Consider the following 24,068-nt stretch of genomic DNA (forward strand, 5'->3'; position numbering starts at 1 on the left):
AAGTTAATGAGTAGAGGTACTTGGGTCAACGGTGTCCTACATAAGATTACATGCAGGAATTTGTTGCAGTATTTCTATGTGCTCATAGGTCCTTGAATAGTTATTTTACAGCTTTTGCAGCGGTGCGGGTACTATGAGATTGTTATTCAGGTAAAGTGACACAGATTATTAATTTATTTTAAAAAAATGTATCCATTGATTTGAAGTAGGCTTTGCAGTCGGATGGGTTCTAGTCACTATGGCTATGCTAGTCTGCTCAAAGACCCTCTTCAGAGAGTGAATATCTCTTCTTGGCATGAACACTGAGCCTGAGCCTTAGTAACTTATTGTAACTTTACACTTATGTAACTACAACTTTTATTGCTCGTGTTATGACACAGTGGCCTTGATAGTCCAGATGGATATCGACTGACAATGACACTCCCTTGCAATAAACATTTTAAGGTGGCAAATACCCTCAGTACAGCCTTTTCCTACCAGATTTCCTAGCAGCAGTCCTGCTAAAACTTTGCTGCTCAGTGTCTGGAAGCTGTTTCTGTCTTATTAAGGTGCAGATTAGTATGGGCTGCTCTGTTCCTCGTGGGTGCTGATGTCTGTTGTATCCAGCATGGGCCTTGTACACTGCAAGGCCAGGGCTCTATTTAGCAGTAACATATTGTTTCTGCTGCCTAGAGCTTAGTCCAAAAGCAAATGCAGAATTCTAGAAACTGTACTTTCTGCCTGCAGTGAGAACCATTGCAGTCTTAAGCACAAGGCTAAGCTGCAATATGTATCAATAGCAGTAACAAAATCAGACATCATTTTATACAAATAATGCATTCTGTAATATTCATACTAGTAAGTTAACCATGCTTCAGTGTCAGTAAAAGATGAGGCAAACATATCAGTATCATATCAGCACCAGGGCCGCCCGGGGGGGGGCAAGAGGGGCAATTTGCCCCAGGCCCCGAGCCCCACAGGGGCCCCCACCAGAGTTTTTCGGGACCCCTGGAGCGGGGTCCTTCACTTGCTCCGGGGGGCCCGGAAAACTCTTGCAGGGCCGGGCGCAGGAGCTTCTTCGCTCCCGGTCTTCGCCGGCGGGGGGTCCTTCCACTCCGGGGGCGGAAGGACCCCCCGCTGGCGAATTACCGCTGAAGACGGAGCGGGACCCGCTGCCGAAGTTCAGCTCGGTCTTCGGCGGTAATTCGGCGGCGGGGGGCCCTTCCGTTCCGGGACCTGCCGCCGAAGTGCCCCGAAGACCCGCGGCGGGGAATCCCCCGCCACAGAATTACCGACGAAGACCGGGCTGCACTTCGGCGGCGGGTCCCACTTTGGCGGTAATTCGGCGGTGGGGGGGCCCCCGCCGAGGCTCTTCGGGGCACTTCGGCGGCGGGTCCCGGAACGGAAGGGCCCCCCGCTGCCGAAGACCCCAGGCCCCCGGAATCCTCTGGGCGGCCCTGATCAGCACTCAGCTGATAGTGCGACAAACACATGGATATATCATGCAGAATACACAGTCAAATAGATGCTACTTGTTTCCCTTATTTGCCAATAGGTATATGGATACCCAAATCTGAGGCCTGGTCTACACTACGCGTTTAAACCGGTTTTAGGAGCATTAAACCGATTTAACGCCACAACCGTCCACACTAAGAGGCCCTTTATATCGATATAAAGGGCTCTTTAAATCGATTTCTGTACTCCTCCCTAACGAGAGGAGTAGCGCTAATATCGGAATTGCCATATCAGATTAGGGTTAGTGTGGCCGCAAATCGATGGCCTCCGGGTGGTATCCCACAGTGCACCACTGACCGCTCTGGACAGCAATCTGAACTCGGATGCAGTGGCCAGGTAGACAGGAAAAGCCCCGCAAACTTTTGAATATTTCCTGTTTGCCCAGCATGGAGCTCCGATCACCACGGGTGGCGATGCAGTTAAAAATCAAAATAAAGAAAGACCTCCAGCATGGACCATGCGGATGTGATCGCTGTAAGGGCAGGCAAATCTGTTCTATCAGAGCTCCGTTACAGAAGACGAAATTCAAAATCATTTTTAAAAAATCTCCAGACAGACGCCATAGCAGAGGGACTCAGCGCACTGCTGCGTGACAAGCGTAATGGAATGCCAAAGAATCAAATGGACGCTCATGGAGGGAGGGAGCGGGGACTGGAGGACTCAAGCTATCCCACAGGTCCTGCAGTCTCCGAAAAGCATTTGCATTCTTGGCTGAGCTCCAAATGCTTCTAGGGTCAAACACAGTGTCCGCGGTGGTTCAGGGCATAGCTCAGCAATTTACGCACCCCCCCACCCACCCCCAGAAGTGAAAGGGAAAACAATCCTCTCTTGTCTTTTTTACATGTCACCCTATCTTTACTGAATGCTGCAGATAGATGCGATGCTGCAGCAGTCAACACCAACATCCTCGCTCCCCACCCCACCATGGGTGGCTGATGGTACAATATGGCTGATATCCAGCGTCATCATCAGCCTTTTGGCAGATGTTGTAGTGCAAAAGGACTGGTAACCATGCTAATTAGCATCAGTGAGGTCAATCAAGGGTGCCTGTGTAAAAAACTCCTAATTTTTCCTGGTAGATGGTGCAGTATGGCTGGTAACGGTCTTCATCATAGCAACAGGGGGCTGAGCTCCATCAGCCCCTGCCCTTCATGTGTAAAGAAAAGATTCAATTGCCCCTGGACTAGCAGCGGGATGCTGGGCTCCTCTCCCCCACACTGCTTAATGTCCTGTCTGGGCTATCATAGCAGCTGGAGGCTGCCTTCCACTCATTTCTCACTAACAAGTCCTGCATTCTTTATTACTTCATCACACAAGTCGGGGGACACTGCTACAGTAGCCCAGGAAGGCTGGGGGAGAACGGAATCAACAGGTGGGGTTGTTGCAGGAGCACCCCCTGTGAATAGCATACAGCTCATCATTTCTGCAGGATCTGACACAGAGCAGCTGTGCTCTCTGGTTCTATGATACACTGGTTCTATAGTACACTTTACCCATATTCTAGGCAGGACTGATTCTATTTTTAGATACCAAAAAGGAGGAATTGACTCAGGGAGTCATTCCCAATTTTGGCTTTTGCGCCCCCGGCTGATCTCAGCCAGGGGCACTTATGACAATAGCAGAAGGTGCAATGCAAAAGGACTGGTAACCATGATCATCTTTTTGCCAATTTATGGCATGGTAGATAGTACAGTATGGCTAGTGACCATCTCTGCTGTCATGCAAAAGCAAATGCATGCTGCTGTGTAGCGCTGCTGAATCGCCTCTGTCAGCGGCATCTAGTACACATACGGTGACAGTCACGAAAGGCAAAACAGGCTCCATGCTTGCCATGCTATGGCGTCTGCCAGGGTAATCCAGGGAAAAAAGGCGTGAAATGCTTGTCTGCCGTTGCTTTCCCAGAGGAAGGAGTGACTGATGACATTTATCCAGAACCACCCACGACAATGATTTTTGCCCCATCAGGCACTGGGATCTCAACCCGGAAATTCCAAGGGGCGGGGGAGGCTGCAGGAGCTATGGGATAGCTACGGAATAGCTACCCACAGTACAACGCTCCAGAAATTGACGCTAGCCTCGGACCGTGGACGCACACCACCGATTTAATGTGTTTAGTGTGGCCGCGCGCACTCGATTTTATACAATCTGTTTTGCTAAACCGGTTTATGTAAATTCGGAATAATCCCATAGTGTAGACGTACCCTGACTTTCCCAAAGTTCGTTGGGATATTTGATTGACTAAGCTGGGTGATCTTTACAGATTTGGCTCCAAACGAGTACATGTTTGGCACATTCATAGATATAGGAGCAGTTGTAATTTCAGTTTAAAGTCATTGTTTACCTTTTCTCCTGTGTTACTGGAATGAGTTAGCTATTATCAAGCACTCCTCAAAGGAGTCTTGGGTCTGTCTAATCTGAACCGTGATGTGTTACATTCCTCGTATTTTGTTTGCCCACATTGTAATTTTTTATTTTATTTCTTGTGGGTCTTAGTCTCTGGGTAAAGATAAATGTGGGAGGAAAAGGGTAGGGGTCTACTGTAGACCACTAAAGCAGGAGACGGTGATGCTTGAGCCATTTCTAGAGAAATAACAGAAATATCCAAAACACAAGACCTGGTAGTAATGAGGCTTACTACCCTGATATCTGTTGGAAAAGTCATACAGCAAAACACAAAATGTCCAATAAGTTCTTCAGATGTGTTGGGAACAACAACTTGTTTCAGAAGGTGGAGGAAGTAACCAAGAGAGCAGACATTTTAGACTTGATTCTGACTAACGGAGGAATTGGTTGTGGCTCTGAAGGTGGAAGGCAACTTGGGTGAAAGTTATCATGAAATTTTAGTCTTCATGATTCTCAGAAAAGGAAGGAGTGAGAGTGCCGGTATAAGGACAGTGGATTTTAACAAACTCTTAGAACTCATGACTAAGGTCCCATGGGAAGAAAATCCTAATGGAAAAAGGAGTTCAGGACAGCTGGTAGTTTCTCAAAGAGACAATATTAAAGGCACTACAGCAAACTATCCTGAGGCGAAGACAAGACAGTAAGAATAATAATAGTATAGTAATAGTAAGAGGCCAATATGGCTACATTAGGAACTCTTTAATTACTTGAAAATCAAAAAGGTATCCTACAAAAAGTTGGAACATGGATAAATTGCGAAGGATGAATACAAAAGAATAGCACAAGCATGTAGGGACAAAATCAGAAAGGCTAAGGAACACAATGAGTTATACCTAGCTAGGGACATAAAAAGAAATAAGAAGATGCATTAAGAGGAAGGGGAAGAAAAGTGTGGGTCCACTAGTTAGCAGGGAATGAGGGCTAATAATGGACAACACCAAGAAGGCTGAGGTGTTTAATGCCTATCTTGCTTCAGTTTTCACTAAAAAAAAATTAATTGTGACCAGATGCTTTACACAATTAATATCAACAACAAGCAGGAAGGAACACAAATCAGAATAAAGAAAGAACAGGTTAAAGAATGTTCAGACAAGTTAGATGTTTTCAAGTCAGCAGGGCCTGACAAAATTCACCATAGGGTACATAAGGAATTAGCTAAGCTCAGAACATGAGCGATTTTCTTTGAGAACTCATGGTGGATAGATGAGGTCCCAGAGAACTGGAGAAGGGCAAACATAGTATCTGTCTTTAAAAGGGGAAACAAAGACCTGGGAAATTATAGACCAGTCAGCCTAACTCTGATACCTGGAAAGACATTGGAATGAATTATTAAACAATCAGTTTGTAAGCACCTAGAGTATAACGGTGATAAATAATAGCCAACATGGATTTGTCAGGAACAAGTCTTGCCAAGCAAACCTAATTTCCGCCTTTGACAGGGTTTCTGTAGTAGACGGGGCAAAGCTGTAGACTTTTTATTTTTAGTAAAGCTTTTGACACAGTCCAACATGATATTCTCATAAGCAAACTAGGGAAATGTGATCTAGATGAAATTACTATATGGTGCCTGCACAACTGGTTGAAAAACCATTCTCAAAGAGTAGTTCTCAATGATTCACTATTAAACTGGGAGGATGTACCTAGTGGGGACCCTCAGGGGTCAGTCCTGGGTCTGGTACTATTCAATATTTTCATTAATGACTTGGATAATGGAGTGAAGAGGGTGTTTATAAAATTTGTGGTTGACAACAAGCTGGGAGGGATTGCCAGCACTTTGGAAGACAGGATTCGAATTCAAAATTACCTTGAGAAATGGGAGAATTGGTCTGAAATCAACAGGATGACATTCAATAAAGACAAGTGCAAAGTACTACACTTAGGAAAGAAACATCAAATGCAATGGGGGAATAACAGGCTAGGTGGTAGTACTGCTGAAAAGGATCTGGGGGTTATAGCAGATCACAAATATGAGCCAACAATAGAGCGCAGTTGCAAAAAAAGAAAAAAAGGCTAATGTCATTCTGGGGTGTATTAACAGGAGTGTCATACATGAGAGAGAGATATATTCCACTCTACTTGGCACTGGTGAGGCCTCAACTGGAGTATTGTGTCCAGTTCTTGATGCCATATTTTTAAGCTTTAGAGAAATTGGAGATAGTCCAGAGGCGAGCAACAAAAATGAAAAAAGGTTTAGAAATCTGACCTGAGAGGAAAGATTTAAAAAAAACTGAATACATTTATAAGATCATATCATCAAGATCCATTATGATCATCTAGTCTGACCTCATGCAAGATCTGCAACCCGCCCTCCTGCACACCCACCCCCACCCCAAGCCTTCCCCCCCAAGCGACTCTCCTGCAAACCTGAGAGGAGGACCTGCAAAATCCTGCCAGAAAATTCCAAAAACCCCTCCCCCCCGACCATGGCGCATGCAAAGCGACCATCCAAGACAACCCTCTGGAAGCTCTGAAACCCTCCTCAAAAGCCAATTTTACCAGTGCATATTTATATATTTACCCATTGACTGACCCCTTGACTCTATCTTACTTATAAACCATCCTATCATTACCATCCCCTAATCTTACATCTAACAATCTTAAAGGCTTTTCCCTTTATCCACTTCTGTTCCTCTTCCCTTCCCTGTTTCCCTGAGTCCCCTTCCTGATGGTTTCTCCCTGAATTTCCTTCTCCTGAATTTCCTGAATCTCTGCTCCTGTCAGTTCGTGTCCAGCTTAACATTATTTTCCCTTCCTGAGCCTTCTTAATAATTTATCCTCCTTTATCTTCTTTTATATTTAATTATAATCTCTAATATTCTTTGGTTAAGGAAAACAAACTCCTCCTTCAAAAAAACTTTATCTCCTCTCCTTCTCTTCCCTTCCCCCTCTCTTCTTCTCCGCCCTCCTCCTCACCTCTCTTTCATCCTGAACTTCCTTCAATTTGAATTATCATTTAAAAAAGCCTTCTAAAAACACCACACAATACTCCAAATGAACTCTCAACCTACGCCTCTCTTATAACCTACTCCTCCTTATCCCTACTACAAATAACCAATACCTAATTAGGTTTTTTAGCATTAACCTTTTCATTTTTATACCCACATCCACCCCATCACTCCATCTCATCCTCTCCTCCTCTCCTCTTCTCTACTTCCTCTCTCTTCTCCTTCCTAGGTCCTTCTCCTGGTTCCTCAGTTCTAATCTAAGTTCCTATTACCTTATCCTAATTACATAACTAAAGATACTCCATTTTCTTACTCATCTCATCATCTCTCTACAAATTCATCCATCCTCTCTCCTCTTGAGAATACTCCAATACCCTCCTTGACAACTCCCCAACTTCCATCTGCAAACTCTCTTTCTCCCCCCTCCCTACAAACACTTCAGAATAGAAATAATAAAACTAATAAATTGAGACCTAAAAAAACTGAGCCAAAAAAACCAACTAAAACCCTCTCTAACACTCCCCCCCCCCCCTACCCCCTCCTCCCTCCTTCCCAACCTCTCTCCCCTCCAACCGATTTTTTTTTTTCATCCCATCTTTTTTCCAATTCTTTAAATTTTCTTCATGTGGTACTCATACAAAACCTCAACTGAGATAGATGATATCCGAGATCATTCGAAAAAAAAATTGTCCTTGTCTCAAAAATCTGTTACTTGGTTGCTCACGCATCACCTTGGTTTTACGATCTACCTGTAAGTAAATCCATATGCCATCTAATCCATGCCCCCACTCTCTCTCTTTCTTTTTTTTTCCTCTTTTTTTTTTTTTTTTTCATACTTTTGCACACTGTTATAATTTTTATAATTTTTTTTTTTTTTTTTTTTTTTTTTTTTGTTTTTTTCTAACTACATTAGCTAATCTCCAGTCAGTTTCAATAATTATTTTGATTAATATTAATTTATATTTAAGATTATCTAACAATATATCAATATCAATCAATTTTAAGATGAAGATATGAGATTTTTATTCCTCCCCAAGCTTCTTCTAAAGCTTTTTTGTTTTGCTTTCTAGATAATACCTATAATGTCCCCCACATATCTTTTTTCTCCATCCTCTTATTATTACCCTTTATTAGCCATTAGCCCTCATTAAAGAAAAGGCAAAGTAAGTATTTTGTGATATTCCAATATTATCAATAATCTCCAATCCGCTTAAAGTTTTAAAGCGGTCCACTTCTCTTTCTCTTTCTTTTTTTTCTTTTTATATGGCTAAAAAAAATTGCTGTTGGTTTTTTTAATCCTTTTCTAGGTCCTCCACTCCCGCTTGCCTTTGCCCCTTCAGCTTCCTCCCTCTCACCTCTGAAGGTAATAAGGTAGCCTGCTCTCCCTCCCATTTCCTTTCTCCTTCTGTTTTTTTTTTTTTTTTTCTCCTCTCTCTCGCTTGCAGCTCCAGCTCGGTCTAAAACTGCTACCTCTGCCCTGCTTCCCTTCGGGATACATGCCTCACCCAACTCTGCCCTGCAACACTGAAGTAAAATAACCCCCCAGCCTGCCTCTGCCTTAGATCCCTAAAATATGCCACCCCTTCCCACTCCCTAACTAGTAATTTAATTTAAATTAGCCCTTTTGAAATCATACACCCTAGTCTCAGATGCACTATTGATTATCCTCCCATTTATTTGGAAATGAATTAGCTCATGATCACTTGAGCCAAGGTTGTCCCCTACAACAATGTCCTCAACAAGGTCCTCAAGAAGAGAAGACTGAGGTGATGGGGACCTGATAAGTCTTCAGATATGTTAAGGACTGTCATAAAGAGAACAGTGATCAATTGTTCTCTGTGTTCACTGAAGGTAGGACAAAAAGTAATGGGCTTAATCTGCAGCAAAGATGATTTAGCTTAAATATTATGGAATGCTTTCTAACAATGAGGATAGTTAGGTACTCATATAGGTTGCCAAGGGAGTTTGTGGAATCTCCATCATTAGAGGTTTTTATAAACAGGATAGACAAACACCTCTCAAGGATGGTCTATGTACAGTTGGTCCTGCTTCAGCATAGGGGGATGAACTAGATGATCTCTCGAGGTCTCTCCCAGCCCTACTTTTTTCTGATTCTATGATAGTGCGGTGGTGTTTGCTGATCTTGCTAAAATTCTGAATAAATGTCTTTTTTTTTTTCAACTGTGTAGATGGGAATACGTGTCTCCAAATAGAGTAGGCTATGTTTTTATCAAATTGTGACCCACATGTTTGAAATTATGGTCAGTCCCAGAAAATGTATGTGAAATTGCTATTTGACCACATCAGAGGTTGGGCCTATTTGAGATAATTATATTAATGATTCTGGGTGCTTAAAAAGGGTGATGTAATAACTGTCTATTGGATTTATGTTCATAATGGCGGGAAGATAGTGGGGATGTGTGCATTTTGGAGGCATCTTGGTATTCTGCCTCCTACTTTTTTAAATGTTCCATGAGTTAGGTATAGAGGGATCATGATAATTTGTCCTTTTAATCTGCCTGTTTTCCTGTTATTTGATTTTAGACATAGATATGGCTTGCTATATGCTAGTGTGTTCTGCTGTAGAGATAATATCATACTTAGAAATAGTTATAAAAAGCTCTGAAGGTTTAATTGTTGGAAAAGTGGTTCAAATGATTTGAAATCTAAAACGTTGATCTACTGTTGATAACTTTACTTTTCTCGTGGATTATAGAGAAGTGTCTGGGAAGCTAGAAATAACAACTAGACAGGACAAGGACGTTTTGATGCCCCATTTATTTTTCCTTCATTACACTGTTCTATTTGAAACATTGTGGAATAGGCAGTTGACACAAGAGGTCCTTCCTGACACGGTACACTACATATTTGAGACTGAGAGACATAGTTGCTTTTATTAAAACATTCATATTGATAGTATTTTCAGTGGGAGAAAGTTATAATATTGTCTTGTTTATAGATTTACACTGAACTAGGGGGCACTGTTTGACCTTTGACAACCTATCAGAGAAGACTCCAATAAGCAACCACAGTTTTAATGTTGAAAAGCAGAACAAATCTCTTTAGTTCCTACATCAGTTGGGTGTGGGAGCATGGACCTAAGAGTCTGTTATGATTCAGACATGTTCTTCTCTCCTGTAAGACCTCATCCAAAGCAAATGTAAGTCAATGGAAGAAATCCCATTGATTTCATGGGGTTTTGGATCAGACCCATAAAATTTGTATAATCTGTTCAGCAATTGTTTGTTGAAGGTTTTGTCAAAGGTTCAGTGTGGGTTTCTATTTATCTGGGGTCAGGCTCTCGTTCCTAATTATTGTCTAATTTCTGGAGTACCTCTTCAAGACTCAAAAGGCAATAAGTAATGTTTAGGATTTAGTAACGTTTCTGCACCATTTGTTTCATTTTTTTTATGGAGCAAAAAGAGACATTGTTCCTGTTAGCATTTCAAGATTCAGAATGGGCATAATGCATGATTATGGTCAACCAAGTTCATATGTCCAGCTGCTTCTGCTCCTGATAGTACAGAAGTAGAAAAACCAGCAGAAGTATCAAGAACCTGAATAAAATGTGCTAATGCTGTTCTTCCCTTCACTTTATAAAAGAACATGTTTCTGTGCCCTATAATCCTAATCCAATGCCTTTCCAGTGACTTTGGTGAGCACCAGATCAGTACCTTGTGTGATAGGTTGCTGACTGAAAGGTCAAGCGTAGAGTAGCCCATGTTTAAATTTACACCTACAGGCTAACAAAAGTTGATATGCTTATGTAAGTATGACATTAGCCACACCTTGCCTAGGTGTAACATATTTGTTTTCATTAATCCTGATGTACTAGGAATCACACAAATGAAAGTATCATAAATCAAGGTTTTCTGCACAGCATATCTTGGCTAATGAAGAATTATTATTTTTTAAATTGGTATGACATGTACAATTATTGTGTAAGGAATGTAAGGTGCTTTGAATGGTTTAATCAAAAAAAATTAAGCTCTTTAGGGCACTGTCTGTTGTCTTTTTCCATATAAAAACTCCCGTCAGCTAAAGCAAAAGGGAATAAGGGATATTGTTAAAATGAAAGCCTTACTTAACACTTCATGTTTTGGATCCTTTAACTGTTTTCCCTTCTTTTCTGTACCATTAAGAAAAGTTTTAAAATATTTTAATGGTGTGTTTGCCATGGGACTAAGCAGGCTGAGGTCTCTGTATTCAAAAACCTGAACCCTGTTTGGCGGTTTAGTGTTATAAAATGACAGGGTCGTGTAAACAGCTTTGACTCTCTGGACCCATTTATTCCATAAATATTAATACAACAGGACTGCTACTTTAATCTGTATCTGGACAGCACCAAGCAGAACGGGGTTCTGACCACTGATTACTACTGTAATAATAATAATTAATACACGTTCTTTTGTTTTTCTAGAACATTATCTAGTGCAGGAAAAGAACTGAAGGATAATTTTCTGAAGGCATTGGCAGAAAGGGAGGAAGCCAACCGCAGTGGGAAAATGGCTGTGAGTACATTTGAGATCCTATAATAATAAATAGTTTGAAAAATTATATCTAAAGCTACCATCTTTACCTTGAAGCACATATTGCATTTTTCCTGAAAACATCTATTAGTGTAATTTATAGCAAACCTATTGTTTTCATCGAGTAATGCATTTTAAAAGTTCTGTCTATTTGGGAGAGGTTCCCTGAGGACTGGAAAGTGACAAATGATACTGTAGGCCTGTTTTTGACAAAATGCATGAAAAGACAAACCAGGAATCTACAGAAAGGTACATTTAATGGTATTGGTGGAGCGAATCTTGGAAAGCATACAAAGGGATGTAATAGGAGAACACCTAGAGAAATACATTTTGATTTTGGATACCTGTTAAGGATTTCGGTACCAATCTTGTGGCTACTTAAGCACAAACATAACATTACACACACGTGAATGCTGTGGGTCCTTTATTGAGCGGGGCATCGCTCTGTGACGACATTACACCAATGCTGTGGAATCTACTGCCCATTGGCCTCCAAGAGAATTTAGTATTGGTTTTGACCTATAAAGCCATATATGACTTGGGACCAGCGTTCCCTGAAGGATTGCCTCTCAACCCAGGCCATACTGCCACAGTTGTAGTCCAATGAAGTGCCCAAACCAGGTCTCACTCATAAAAGAGAGAAGGTGACTGGCAGGGCATTTTCTGTAGGGGCTCCAGGACTCTGGAATATGACTCCCAACTTGGTCCAGAAAAATTGATCCAGGCATGCTGCAAAAGACATCTGTTTGATAGGAATTTTGGAGAAGGCTGAGGGTATGCTTCCCATAACACTGGAGAAGCAGAAAAGGAGTTTTTGTAGGTGGCTGCCTGGCTGAGTTCCCGTGAAATTATTTCTCTAATACTGCTGGGATTTTATTGTATTATTAATGATGTTAAGATGCCTAGAGCCTTGGATAGGCATCTTTTTATATTTTTAAATCAAAATAAATAAATAGTCTCATTGACTCATGTAAAATGCACAAGTTTGCAGAACTGGGGCTTAACTTAGGTCATGCTTAACTTACCCATTGGAATTCTTCGACAATTCGATTGCCTTCGCAGATCAGGGAAATGATAATATATTTTGATTTTCCAAAAACTCTTGATAAAATTACACATCTGAGATTAATGGTTGAGCTAAAGAGGCATGTAAGACTTGATTAGAATGTTTCCGGGAGGAATGATGAGAAATAATGGAACGAAACTGAGCAAGGGAAATTTATGCTAGATATCACAAAAGATTTCCTAACCGTAATTTAGTTAGACTGTGGGAACTGGTGGAATCCTAGATGAGATAGAGCACTCTGGAATATTGTCAGGGGAACAATCCTGTAATGTCAGATGACAGATTGGAAAATTGAATAGGACTTTTCTGTCTCTAAATTCTATTCTAACCGTATATTTTTTGCTGGCCCTCATTCCCATCTCTTTCCCTTTGTCAAAGAGACAACAAAAGTTAGAGAAGATGCCTATATATTTCCTTTAATCTCCTCTTTTTCTTTTCCTCTACTCTCTCTAGCCTTATCTATAAAAAAGCAAACAAATGCAATATGTAGTTATGCTGGCGCTAATAAAATATTGTTCAGCAGAGAGGTAAGTAGGAATTGACAAAGTTTTGGTAACAGGAGAGACACCCCTTCCCTCCCCCATCCCCTAAATTTGGAAACTTGTCTAGATTCTCTAAACCTTGTGGGTCTTAGTGCAGTTTACAGGCCGTTGGCGATTTTCACCAAAGCAAGGATCCTCAGACTATGGTACATGAGCATTTACCTCACAAAAGTTTTTTAAGAAGACGGTGTGTAAACAAATAAAGTTTGAGATCCATTGTGCTACAGCAAATTGGACCAAACTGAGTAACAGCAGGGCTGGATTTGTCACACTATCAGTTTTTCTCACAATTTGTATAGGCCTGTTTTCAGAGTTAGTACTACAAAGTAATGAGTTATCAATAGTCACCATGTAGCAATATCTGTTAGACCGGAATACTGATACATACTCAGGGCCGGCGCAACCCATTAGGTGACCACTAACATTTGGGGGGCGGCGGCCGAATGTTCGGCCGCCCCAGTCGTTGGCAGTATTTCGGGGGCGGGACCTTCCACCGCCTCTGTAGGAGGCGCCATTTCGGGGGTGGGACCTTCCGCCGCCTAGGGCACCAGAAAAGCTGGCAGTGCTCCTGTAATAAAGTTGAGGCGAAGAGGATCCTTCATACTTGGCTTGATTCATGTTTGCTAGCTTTGTTATATAGGAGAGTGAGATCTGCTTGTAATGAGTTCACATCACTTAACTATTCGTGGCACAACTGGACTGATGAGACAATAAAGACGACACTGGTTTTGCTGCTGCATATGCTTTTTCATCCCTCCTATGTGGAACATTGAGAGTTATTTGATTCTGTGCTCACAGTGTCACTAGATACCCTGTCCTTGTGTTAAAATAATACTGCAAAAAGAGCATTGGCTTTATGAGAGGGGTTGCAGTGATTTTGATCTTCTTCCCTGACTCTGGTTGCTTTTGAAGCTGATCAGACAAACGGTAAATATATACAGTATTTTCTTTTTTCCCCTCCATCTCTCATAACTAAAGTAAAAGTGTATCTATTTTTTTTTCTCCTGTGCATTTCTGGGATCCATATCTGCTTTTTTATGGCTAGCTAATTAGCCACTAGAATTTGCAGAGGAAATGTTGCTGAAAATGTGGCTCTAAAACCTATGTGAGCAAGCTTTCTCCTGAGGCTTCAAACACCTTGTGGTTTCAGCTGGTTGAGAAGTACCATGGGAAAAGTGTTTCTTGTGGTATTTAAGGATTTCCTAGCAGAAAAGGTCCAGAAAAAGGCAACAAAAATGGTTAGCTGTGTGGCTCAATTCACATATGATGAAAGATTGGAAAACATAGGATGATTTAGTGTGAAAAAGAGAAGAATTAAGAGATTTATTTGAGGCATTGAATATTATAAAAGGAATTCAGTAGTTAATAATATTTCCTACCTCTTTTCATCTGTAGTGCTCTTTTCATCAAAGTTCTTTACAAAGGAGGTCAATATCATCATCCCCATTTTACAGATGGGGAAACTGAGGTACAGAGTGGCATGACTTGCCTGAGATCATCCAGCAGATCAGGGGCCCCAGTATCTTTTTGTCCACTGGGAGAAACAGCTACCTTAAAAATGTGCTTCAGAAGTTACCGGATAAGTGCCCATCTTGGAATCTTCTTTTTATAAAACCAGTAATAAAGCGGGAGTTTTGCAAGCTCATGTGAAAATCTTTGTTCAAAATCTAACCTATAATACAAGGAAGAGGGTCACTAGATAAAATTAATGACAGGCCTAGTTAAATTTAAGCTGGAAATAAATATAGACAGCTCTTGAGAATTAATTACCACAGGAGGGTATAGACTTAAACTATAACTGGGTTTGAAAAGGACTGAATAAATTCCTGACTGAATATAACATTGTAGTTAGACTTGCTAATAGTGTTGAATCTTATGTGTGTAAGCTGACTCATGTGAGGATGATCAGAGAAGAATTTTCCCATAAAAATTATGGAGATTTTTGTGTGTGTCTTTCTCTGAAGTTTTTGGTATTGGCTGTTTCACCTAATAAAGAAATTATTTCAACCAGTCTGCCAATTACTATTTGCCATTACTACGGGTGAATGGGCATAGCTCCATGGAAGTCTGGTTGCACTGATGTCTACAACGCAATGCCAGTTTTCACTGGCAGAAGTATCTGGCCTTATGTTTCCATTAAAACAATTAGTGCAGGGGTGCACAATTCTTCACTGAGCTGCAAAACATTACCCAAATGTTTCCAAACCTGCAGAAAGGTTTTCTTTAGTTCATTCTGAGATGGGATCAAAAGTTGAACTTGCCTTATGTTTGAGCCAAACCAGTTTGCCAAGAGTTTGGAAAGTCCACATCCCCAAAGCGAGTAGGAGGCTTTCCTGGGAACATGCCATCCCCTTCTATGGAATCTAAACTTTCATCTAAAGAAAGCAAATTTGAGCAATTAGGATTGTGAAGGAACCTTCCAGACATGACCCGAATGTGAGTGATTTACTGATTCTTCCTAAAGCCAAGTCTTCACTGCAAAAAGATGTGTGTGTTTACACTGAGTTAGCTAACTAGAAATACCTATCTCTAGTTTTACCATGAGGTGGCTCATTGTAGTGAACCCCAAGTGGGAGTTATAGGGTTGTACCATATAAACCCCGCCCCCCTTTTTTTTGCAGTGAAAACATAGCCATAGCCTCCAACACTGTTAACTGTGGATAGGTGTGAAGGATGGCTGCTTGTGTTAGGAAAAAGATGGGATCTGGTAATTGCCGCATATGAGACAGCTGATGAGGGAAGTGCTGACCATTGATGTGAGAAGCTGCCACTCCCACTCCTTGGAACAGTGGTTACTGTGGATACCCCAGTTGCCTTAGCCAAGCAGAGGATTTTGTCAATGTGGGGGTGGAAAGATTGTGTGCCTCCCTCCCACATAATCTTCTGCTGGGGTGGCAGGAGCCTTCTCCCTGGACAGTGCTCTCAGCTTGGGCGGCTGGTCGCAGTGGGGAGGCTCCCTCTCCCCAATAAAAGAGTCCTCTGTTAGGGTGGGAGGCATGGGATCCACCACGACTGATCCTCATACTGTCTGTGACCTCTAGTCTAGGAGGAGAGAAACCTTATCCCCCTACTACCCTAGCCAGACTTCTGAAAGCAAAGGGAGTAGCAAAAGGGCTCCTGCTACAGCAGAGAACTCTTTGTCGTCTGTGTAGGGGGCAACAGTATCAAGTGGTTTGATGTGAGAGGGTTCCTGGTATTTATTCATTGGGAGGGAGAGTGTTGATTGATTTAGTGTAGGGTGGAGCATAGCATTAATTCAAGAGCCAGATGGAGACTGGGGTCTCCTGGCCCAAGCAGAAGGTGGAACTCAACCATCAGGAGACTAGTCAGGAGGAGGTGTAGTTCAGGGAACTGGTGTATTTTGGCCTGGTGAGTAGCCTTAAATTTTAAGTAGCTTTTTTCAAGCCCTGGGTTTGCCCACTCCTTGTAATAACAACACTAAAGGTTCTTTCCAGTATTGCAGGGCCCATCCTACCTCCTCTGTGCTGACTTGGTTTCATTCTCTGCTCATCTGCTCTGTAGACAGTTTGCCATATACACTACACACAGAGCAATGGGATGGAGAGAAGAGCAGGAGCATCACAGCAATATGAGATAGGCCTTAAGCACTCCCCTGGTATTACCGCTCTGGATAATGAGATGATAGGCTTAAATACATTAGCTAGAATGTGATCCAGCCCCTAAAAAAAGTGTTCCACCAAAATGGAGACATCTGGTCTCAGTTTCAGATACCCCCTGCAATGATATGATTTGTGGACCCAGTTTCTGGAACTGTGAATACTATTCAAGCTATCCAGTGTGTAACTACATATAACAGAGTAAATTAAATATGCTGTTTCAGCGTGTATCACCTGGATTTTGTTGGTTTAAGTCAGATCCATAATGTTTTCCTAATACACTTTTGTTTAAGCATACATCAGAAATGTTGGTATAGAGCATAAACTTGTTGGCTGTGGTCATAAATGTACACAGAAGACATTATCATTTTTTCTATCAAATACTTGATTAGCCCTTAAGAATTTCTTTATGAAGCTATGTAACTATTGATCTTACACATTCCACCGGTATTATTAATAGGGCTCTATACAGCTGAAATTATACATGGTCTTTTGGGTGATACTGGGTCTGTATGGCCAAGTAAGCTGGCTGCTGAGCACACCAACGTATCCAGAGAAATGACTGCCTATTTTGCAAGGCTAAAACGTCTCCCAAATGTCAGTTACATGCCAGGATTTCTGGAGCTGCTTAGTGGATGAAAAACTTACATAAATGAGTTCCCTGCCTCATCTTCTCAGCATATGCTATATGTCTAAGGTCCACTTCTCTTCCTCATGCAGGGGCTGTCCAGGCCATGGGAATTACTACAGCTCCAGCTAAGCACTGGGGGAGCGCAGTCACTGCATGACCTGGCTCCGATGATAATTAAACACACAGCTGGGTGTCACGAAGCCCAGGTCACTTCACACAAGTCCTTAGTGGCCTCCTGCATTTTGACCAGGAGGTGACGAAGTGGAAACTTTCATATCTCTCTGAGCCAGTGAGAAATTGCCCCAAACCACCCTTTGCAACCAAGCAGGCAGAAGAGAGCAGAATTACTCAAGACTAATACCTCCCATTCTATCCTGGGTCTGCAAGTGATGGTCAGTGGTGTTAAAGCGTTGTGACATACTTAAACATATCAGCATGGCCATGTAACCATTCTACATTGCTAGATGGAGATTCCCTACCAAAGAAACTGTGATACAGTGCAGGCTCATTTACCTGCCCCTCAGTACACAAAGGTTAATTCTAGCTTTACTGTCACTTCCTCAGTGGCAGGGCTTTGAGAAGGGCTGGTGGAAAGCAAAAGTGGGAAAATGCCTGTGGGAAGGGAGGATCCCATAGCTAGGTGCTAAGTGAACACTAGCTTGCGGAATCTTTTAGTTATGGTTTCTTTTGCTTTGATTAATGCTATCAACCCTTTGCTACTGCTGAAAATTCCTACTGATTACTGCTGTTTTATTCTTGCCTGAAACCTTCCATTTTACAGAGATTAATCCATGCATTGTACCATACCTGAGCCAAACATCAAACTGAAAGGAGCCAAGGAAATGTGAAGGCTCTGAACAATATCAGATTTGTCCTGATAATCTCCATATCAGAGCTGTCCTGTCATGGTAGCTCAATACTTTCCCCACAAGAATAAAATTAGAAAAGGGCTATAATTGAGGTTGTCACGGTCTAGAGCATGGCCCAGACATCCACAGCTCTCTGTATTATTGTGGGGAGGTATTGTCAAACATAGGCAATAGTGGACCCAGCGCTTCAATTCTTGATCTAAGTAATCCTTGTAGAGGAAGGCTCTAACTTGCATTTTCTTGACTGAAGCTTCCCTGCTATTTCCAGAACTGTATCTGCCCAAACCCATCCAGAGAAGATGTTGCATTATTCTGCCCCAGTTGTGGACCTACCCCACTGCAGTGGCAAACTTCATCCCTATCTGAGTTATCAAATGTGCAAAGAATAACAAAAAAATGCTTCATAAAGTAAAGTAGTTCTTCTTACCACAACCCCTAGTGTTTCTCCAGTTTTCTAGTGTATATAGTGTTAGTAGTTAGTTAAGTTCTTGTTCAGGACTCACTGCCACCAGATCGCCAGCGGTGGAGCACCAACAGGAAGAGGAACAATGCCACTATCTGAACCAGATGGCCCTATTGTCCAGATATGCATTTAATATCTTGGAGGATCCATCCCTTTTGTTTTCCAGTCGCCTTTCCGGCGTGGTCTGCTATAACATCGGACAGCTGGGTCCTCAGCACCATCTCTTCAGGGACCCAAGTCCTCATACAGGAGGTCCAGTCTCTGTTGAGCGTGGGTGCCATCGAGGAGGTGCCTCCTGCAGGTGGGATTCTACTCAGATATTTCCTCATCCCCGAAAGGAGGTCTTCGTCCCATCTTAGACCTCCGGAAGCTGAACAAATACCTCTGCAAGCTCAAGTTTCGGATGGTAACCTTGGGGACCATTATCCCTTCCTTGGATCCGGGAGACTGGTTTGCCCTCGACATGAAGGATGCTTACTGACCCACTACCAGTTTGCGGTGTTACCCTTCGCCTCTCCACTGCTGTTCACCAAGTGCATGGCGGTCGTGGCGCAGCTCTCACTGGCTGATCCGTGGTCGCTCTCAAGAGCTGGTGACAGCTCAGGTGTCAGAGATACTGCACCTGTTCGGAGTTCAAGGGCGGTCCTCGCCAGGGCCTGCCTCGGTCCTGCCTCCGCCTGCTGGGAGCATGGCGCGTGCCTTTGTGTGACGAACGCGAGGCTGAGAGATGTGGCTGATGGATATGGTGGTCACGGTCACCTGGTGGCTGCATCCGGAGGTGGTCTGCGGGGGGTTCGTTTTCCCCCCTCGCCCGTCGGTCACCCTGACCACAGCGCCAGGCGCTTGGATGGGGAGACCTGCACACTCAGGGTCTCTGGTCGGCCCAGCCATGTTCTATCTGAACAAACAGGGCGGGGCCCGATCCTCCTGCTCCTCTGGGACCTGTTCTTTCTACCAGGAGTGCAGAACACGCTGGCCGACCGTCTGAGCAGGTCCTTCGCCTCCCACGAGTGGTCCGATGTGGCTCACACCATCTTCCAGAGGTGGGAATTAGACCTGTTTGCCTCCAGGACCAACAGGAAGTGCCACAGGTTCTGTTCGTACTCGGACTCCATCTCCAGCACTGGTATACCATCCCATTCCTCCCGTTATGGCGGACCTCATCTCTCAGGACCTCGGCAGGCTTTGTCACCCGAACCTGCAGTCGCTGCATCTTACAGCCTGGTTCCTGAGTGGTTGACTATCCAGACAGTCCTCGACTACCTCTGGTACCTGAAAGGCCAAGGTCTTGCGATCTCGTCCCTGAGGGTACACCTGGCGGCACTGCCAACCCAATGGTTGCCCGCTTCCTCACCGCCTGCTCCGACGTGGGATCTGAACCTGGTTCTCACCCAGCTGATGAGCCCCTGGCCACGTGCTCTCTGCTCCATCTCACCTGGTGGCAATCACATCCGCCAGACGAGTCTCCAAACTCCGCCCTGACAGCAGGTTCCCCATATACCGTCTTCCACGGGGACAAAGTGCAGCAGCCTTCCTCCCAAAGGTGGTGTCGGCCTTTCATCTTAATCAGGAGATCTTCCTCCCGGTCATCTTTCCAAAGCCGCACGCCTCACCTCGGGAACAGCAGCTCCACACCCTGGGCGTCACAAAGTCCTTCCGGCGTTCCTCCCAGCTCTTTTTCATCCTGGGTGACATCCTGCATGGCCCATGTTCCCATCCAGGACATTTGTAGAGCAGCCACCTGGTCTTCAGTCCACGAAGGAACTGAGCATGGAATGGATAGGAGCAACACATCTCGAAGAACACCAGTTACTACAGGTGAGTAACCGTCTTTTTCTTTTTCTGAGGGGAGCAAGTGCAGACTAAACAAGCTCTTTCAGTGGTAGTGGGAAAGAAAATGTTTGCTGCCACAACAGCCCTGGACTGTGACTTCAAAAACTCTCTGCACTTATAGTAGGTTAATCTCAAACTGTATCTTTCTCCCTATGAATTTTAGCTTGCACAGGTTATCTGTACATCAAATTGATCTATGAGAATGGTGTTTATAAAAATGAGGTGATCATGACAAAGGTGTTGTACGCATTCCCTCAATTACCAACCCTATTAAAAAATGAGATCCGGAAAAGTAAGAAGTGATCAGTAGAAAGTGGATTCAAAGAATGATGGAGTGGGCACTAGATGGCAATTCGTCCCTGTTTTGAATGTGCAGCTGAAGTGTCTCTTACTTTCATGAATAAGGGTACGTCTACACTACGGGACTATTCCGATTTTACATAAACCGGTTTAGCAAAACAGATTGTATAAAATCGAGTGCACGCGGCCACACTAAACACATTAAATCGGTGGTGTGCGTCCACGGTCCGAGGCTAGCGTCGATTTCTGGAGCGTTGCACTGTGGGTAGCTATCCCGTAGCTATCCCATAGTTCCCGCAGCCTCCCCCGCCCCTTGGAATTTCCGGGTTGAGATCCCAGTGCCTGATGGGGCAAAAATCATTGTCGCGGGTGGTTTTGGGTACATGTCGTCAGTCACTCCTTCCTCTGGGAAAGCAACGGCAGACAAGCATTTCGCGCCTTTTTTCCCTGGATTGCCCTGGCAGATGCCATAGCATGGCAACCATGGAGCCTGTTTTGCCTTTTGTGACTGTCACCGTATGTGTACTAGATGCCGCTGACAGCGGCGATTCAGCAGTGCTACACAGTAGCCATACTGTACCATCTACCATACCATAAATTGGTAATAAGATGATCATGGTTACCAGTCCTTTTGCACTGCACCATTTGCTGCTGTCGTAAGTGCCCCTGGCTGAGATCAGCCAGGGGTGCAAAAGCCAAAACTGGGAATGACTCCCTGAGTCAATCCCTCCTTTTTGGTATCTAAAAATAGAATCAGTCCTGCCTAGAATATGGGCAAGTGTACTAGAGAACCACTGTATCATAGAACCAGAGAGCACAGCTGCTCTGTGTCAGATCCCGCAGAAATTATGAGCTGTATGCTATTCACAGGGGGTGCTCCTGCAACAACCCCACCTGTTCATTCCGTTCTTCCCCCAGCCTTCCTGGGCTACCGTAGCAGTGTCCCCCCACTTGTATGATGAAGTAATAAAGAATGCAGGAATAAGACACAGTGACTTGTTAGTGAGAAATGAGCGGAAGGCAGCCTCCAGCTGCTATGATAGTCCAGACAGGACATTAAGCAGTGTGGAGAAGAGGAGCCCAGCATCCCACTGCTAGTCCAGGGGCAATTGAATCTTTTCTTTACACATGAAGGGTGGGGGCTGATGGAGCTCAGCCCCCTGTTGCTATGATGAGGACGGTTACCAGCCATACTGCACCATCTACCAGGAAAAATTAGGAGCAGGCGCCCTTGATCGACCTAACTGATGCTAGTCAGCATGGTTACCAGTCCTTTTGCACTGCCCCATGTGCCAATAGGCTGATGATGATGATGGATATCAGTCATATTGCACCATCAGCCACCCATGGCAGGGGGGGGAGCAAGGATGTTGGTGTTGAGTGCTGCAGCATCCCATCTATCTGTAGCATTCAGTAAAGATAGGGTGACATGTAAAAGAGTCAAGAGAGGATTGTTTTCCCTTTCACTTCTGGGGGTGGGGGGGGTGCGTAAATTGCCGAGCTATGCCCTGACCCACCGCGGACACTGTGTTTGACCCTAGAAGCATTTGGAGCTCAGCCAAGAATGCAAATGCTTTTCGGAGACTGCAGGAACTGTGGGATAGCTTGAGTCCTCCAGTCCATGAGCGTCCATTTGATTCTTTGGCTTTCCGTTACGCTTGTCACGCAGCAGTGCGCTGAGTCCCTGCTATGGCGTCTGTCTGGAGATTTTTTAAAAATGATTTTGAATTTCGTCTTCTGTAACAGAGCGCTGATAGAACAGATTTGCCTGCCCTTACAGCAATCACATCCGCATGGTCCATGTGGGAGCTCTTTCTTTATTTTGATTTTTAACTGCATCACCACACGTGCTGATCGGAGCTCCACGCTGGGCAAACAGGAAATATTCAAAAGTTCACGGGGCTTTTCCTGTCTACCTGGCCACTGCATCTGAGTTCAGATTGCTGTCCAGAGCGGTCAGTGGTGCACTGTGGGATACCACCCGGAGGCCAATACCGTTGATCTGCGGCCACACTAACCCTAATCCGATATGGTAATTCCGATACTAGCGCTACTCCTCTCGTTAGGGAGGAGTACAGAAATCGATTTAAAGAGCCCTTTATATCGATATAAAGGTCCTCTCAGTGTGGACGGGTGTGGCGTTAAATCGGTTTTACGCTCCTAAAGCCGGTTTAAACGCTTAGTGTAGACCAGGCCTAAGAATTCACTTAAATTCCAGCATTCAGTTATATGCTCAAACTCATTCTGAAGGCAGAAAGTTCTTCATTTCTTCATAGAGCTGTATATTTTCTGCACCTAGACCTCACCCACATACTGGTATGCATAACATATTTTTTGTTGAGTCAGGGTGATAAACTGTTCAAAACACACGTCATCTGTTGTACTAGAAAGCCTATAAAAATTGTGTAATGCCCACAGACCTATTTTTATGTGTCAAAGTAAGCCCCATAATTACTGTACATATCTTGGGATACTGTTTAAATTTACTTATCTTATCTTTTTCACTGATATTACAGTGAGGAGGCACCTGGCTAGATAAGTACCTGGATAGACGTGGTAATGGAATATAGTTGTATTTGAACAAATTCCTACTATAATAGGTGACCTTTCGGACTTTAGGCCAACCAATCTGAACATCAGTAAACTTTGATGTTCTGAGTGGGTAGATGGAGTCTTTTCAGTTTTCATGAAAACAGTAGTAAGCTACAGATTCCCCCAGTTTTACTGATTAGAAAATCAAAAATAAAATTTGTCCTTTCTGTCCTCACAATCCTCAGAACTGTAATTAAGATATCAGATGTGATTCAGGCTTGGTAGAGTAGAACTTGTTGATGCTAATTTTCCCACTGAATGTTGACTGTGTAAACAGTTACACGACTGGGCTGTTTTGGCTTTGAAATGTGTATTATTGAAGCTGGTATAAAAGCACTGGTTACAGCTTGTTCCTTCAGAGCCATTCAAAGAAACCACTGTAGCTGACTCAGAAAAACCTATGAATCAGGCAGTTTCTAATATACCCATTTCCTGTGTTGAAAACTCTATGAAACATAAGATTGCGTTGTATATGACCAACAATATTGTGCTGACATGATCTTTTTCCCCTTTACTATTTTCCAACATCTATAAAGTGCTCCCTTCTCAAGAAAAAGAGGGTATTGTGCAAATGTTTATTTCCCTTTTAATTGAACCCACGGTTGTCCAATTAATAAATCCCTATGGAAATTGTATGAGTCATGCAAGTAATCATAACTTAATTTCAAACAAGTCACTTCTGTGCTTGAAATATAAAATACATATCAAATTCCATTTCACAGTACATCATAACAGGTAAAACTTTCTATTCTTCAAGTGATTGCATGCGTCTATTCTACCTCAG

General features: G+C 43.3%; 1 protein-coding gene across 3 annotated transcripts in view; it reads left to right on the top strand.

Annotated features, from left to right (window-relative positions):
- Nucleotides 1-24,068, top strand: part of CFAP299 (cilia and flagella associated protein 299) — a 418,010-nt gene that overhangs the window by 142,609 nt on the left and 251,333 nt on the right. For all 3 annotated transcript variants that reach the window (XM_039542287.1, XM_039542285.1, XM_039542286.1), the window contains one exon: nucleotides 11,263-11,353. In XM_039542287.1, the coding sequence (XP_039398221.1) occupies nucleotides 11,263-11,353 (91 nt within the window). The remainder of the gene's footprint in view (nucleotides 1-11,262; nucleotides 11,354-24,068) is intronic.

The sequence above is a fragment of the Mauremys reevesii genome, linkage group 5 (genome assembly GCF_016161935.1).
Source record: "Mauremys reevesii isolate NIE-2019 linkage group 5, ASM1616193v1, whole genome shotgun sequence".
Classification (NCBI taxonomy): Eukaryota; Metazoa; Chordata; order Testudines; family Geoemydidae; genus Mauremys; species Mauremys reevesii.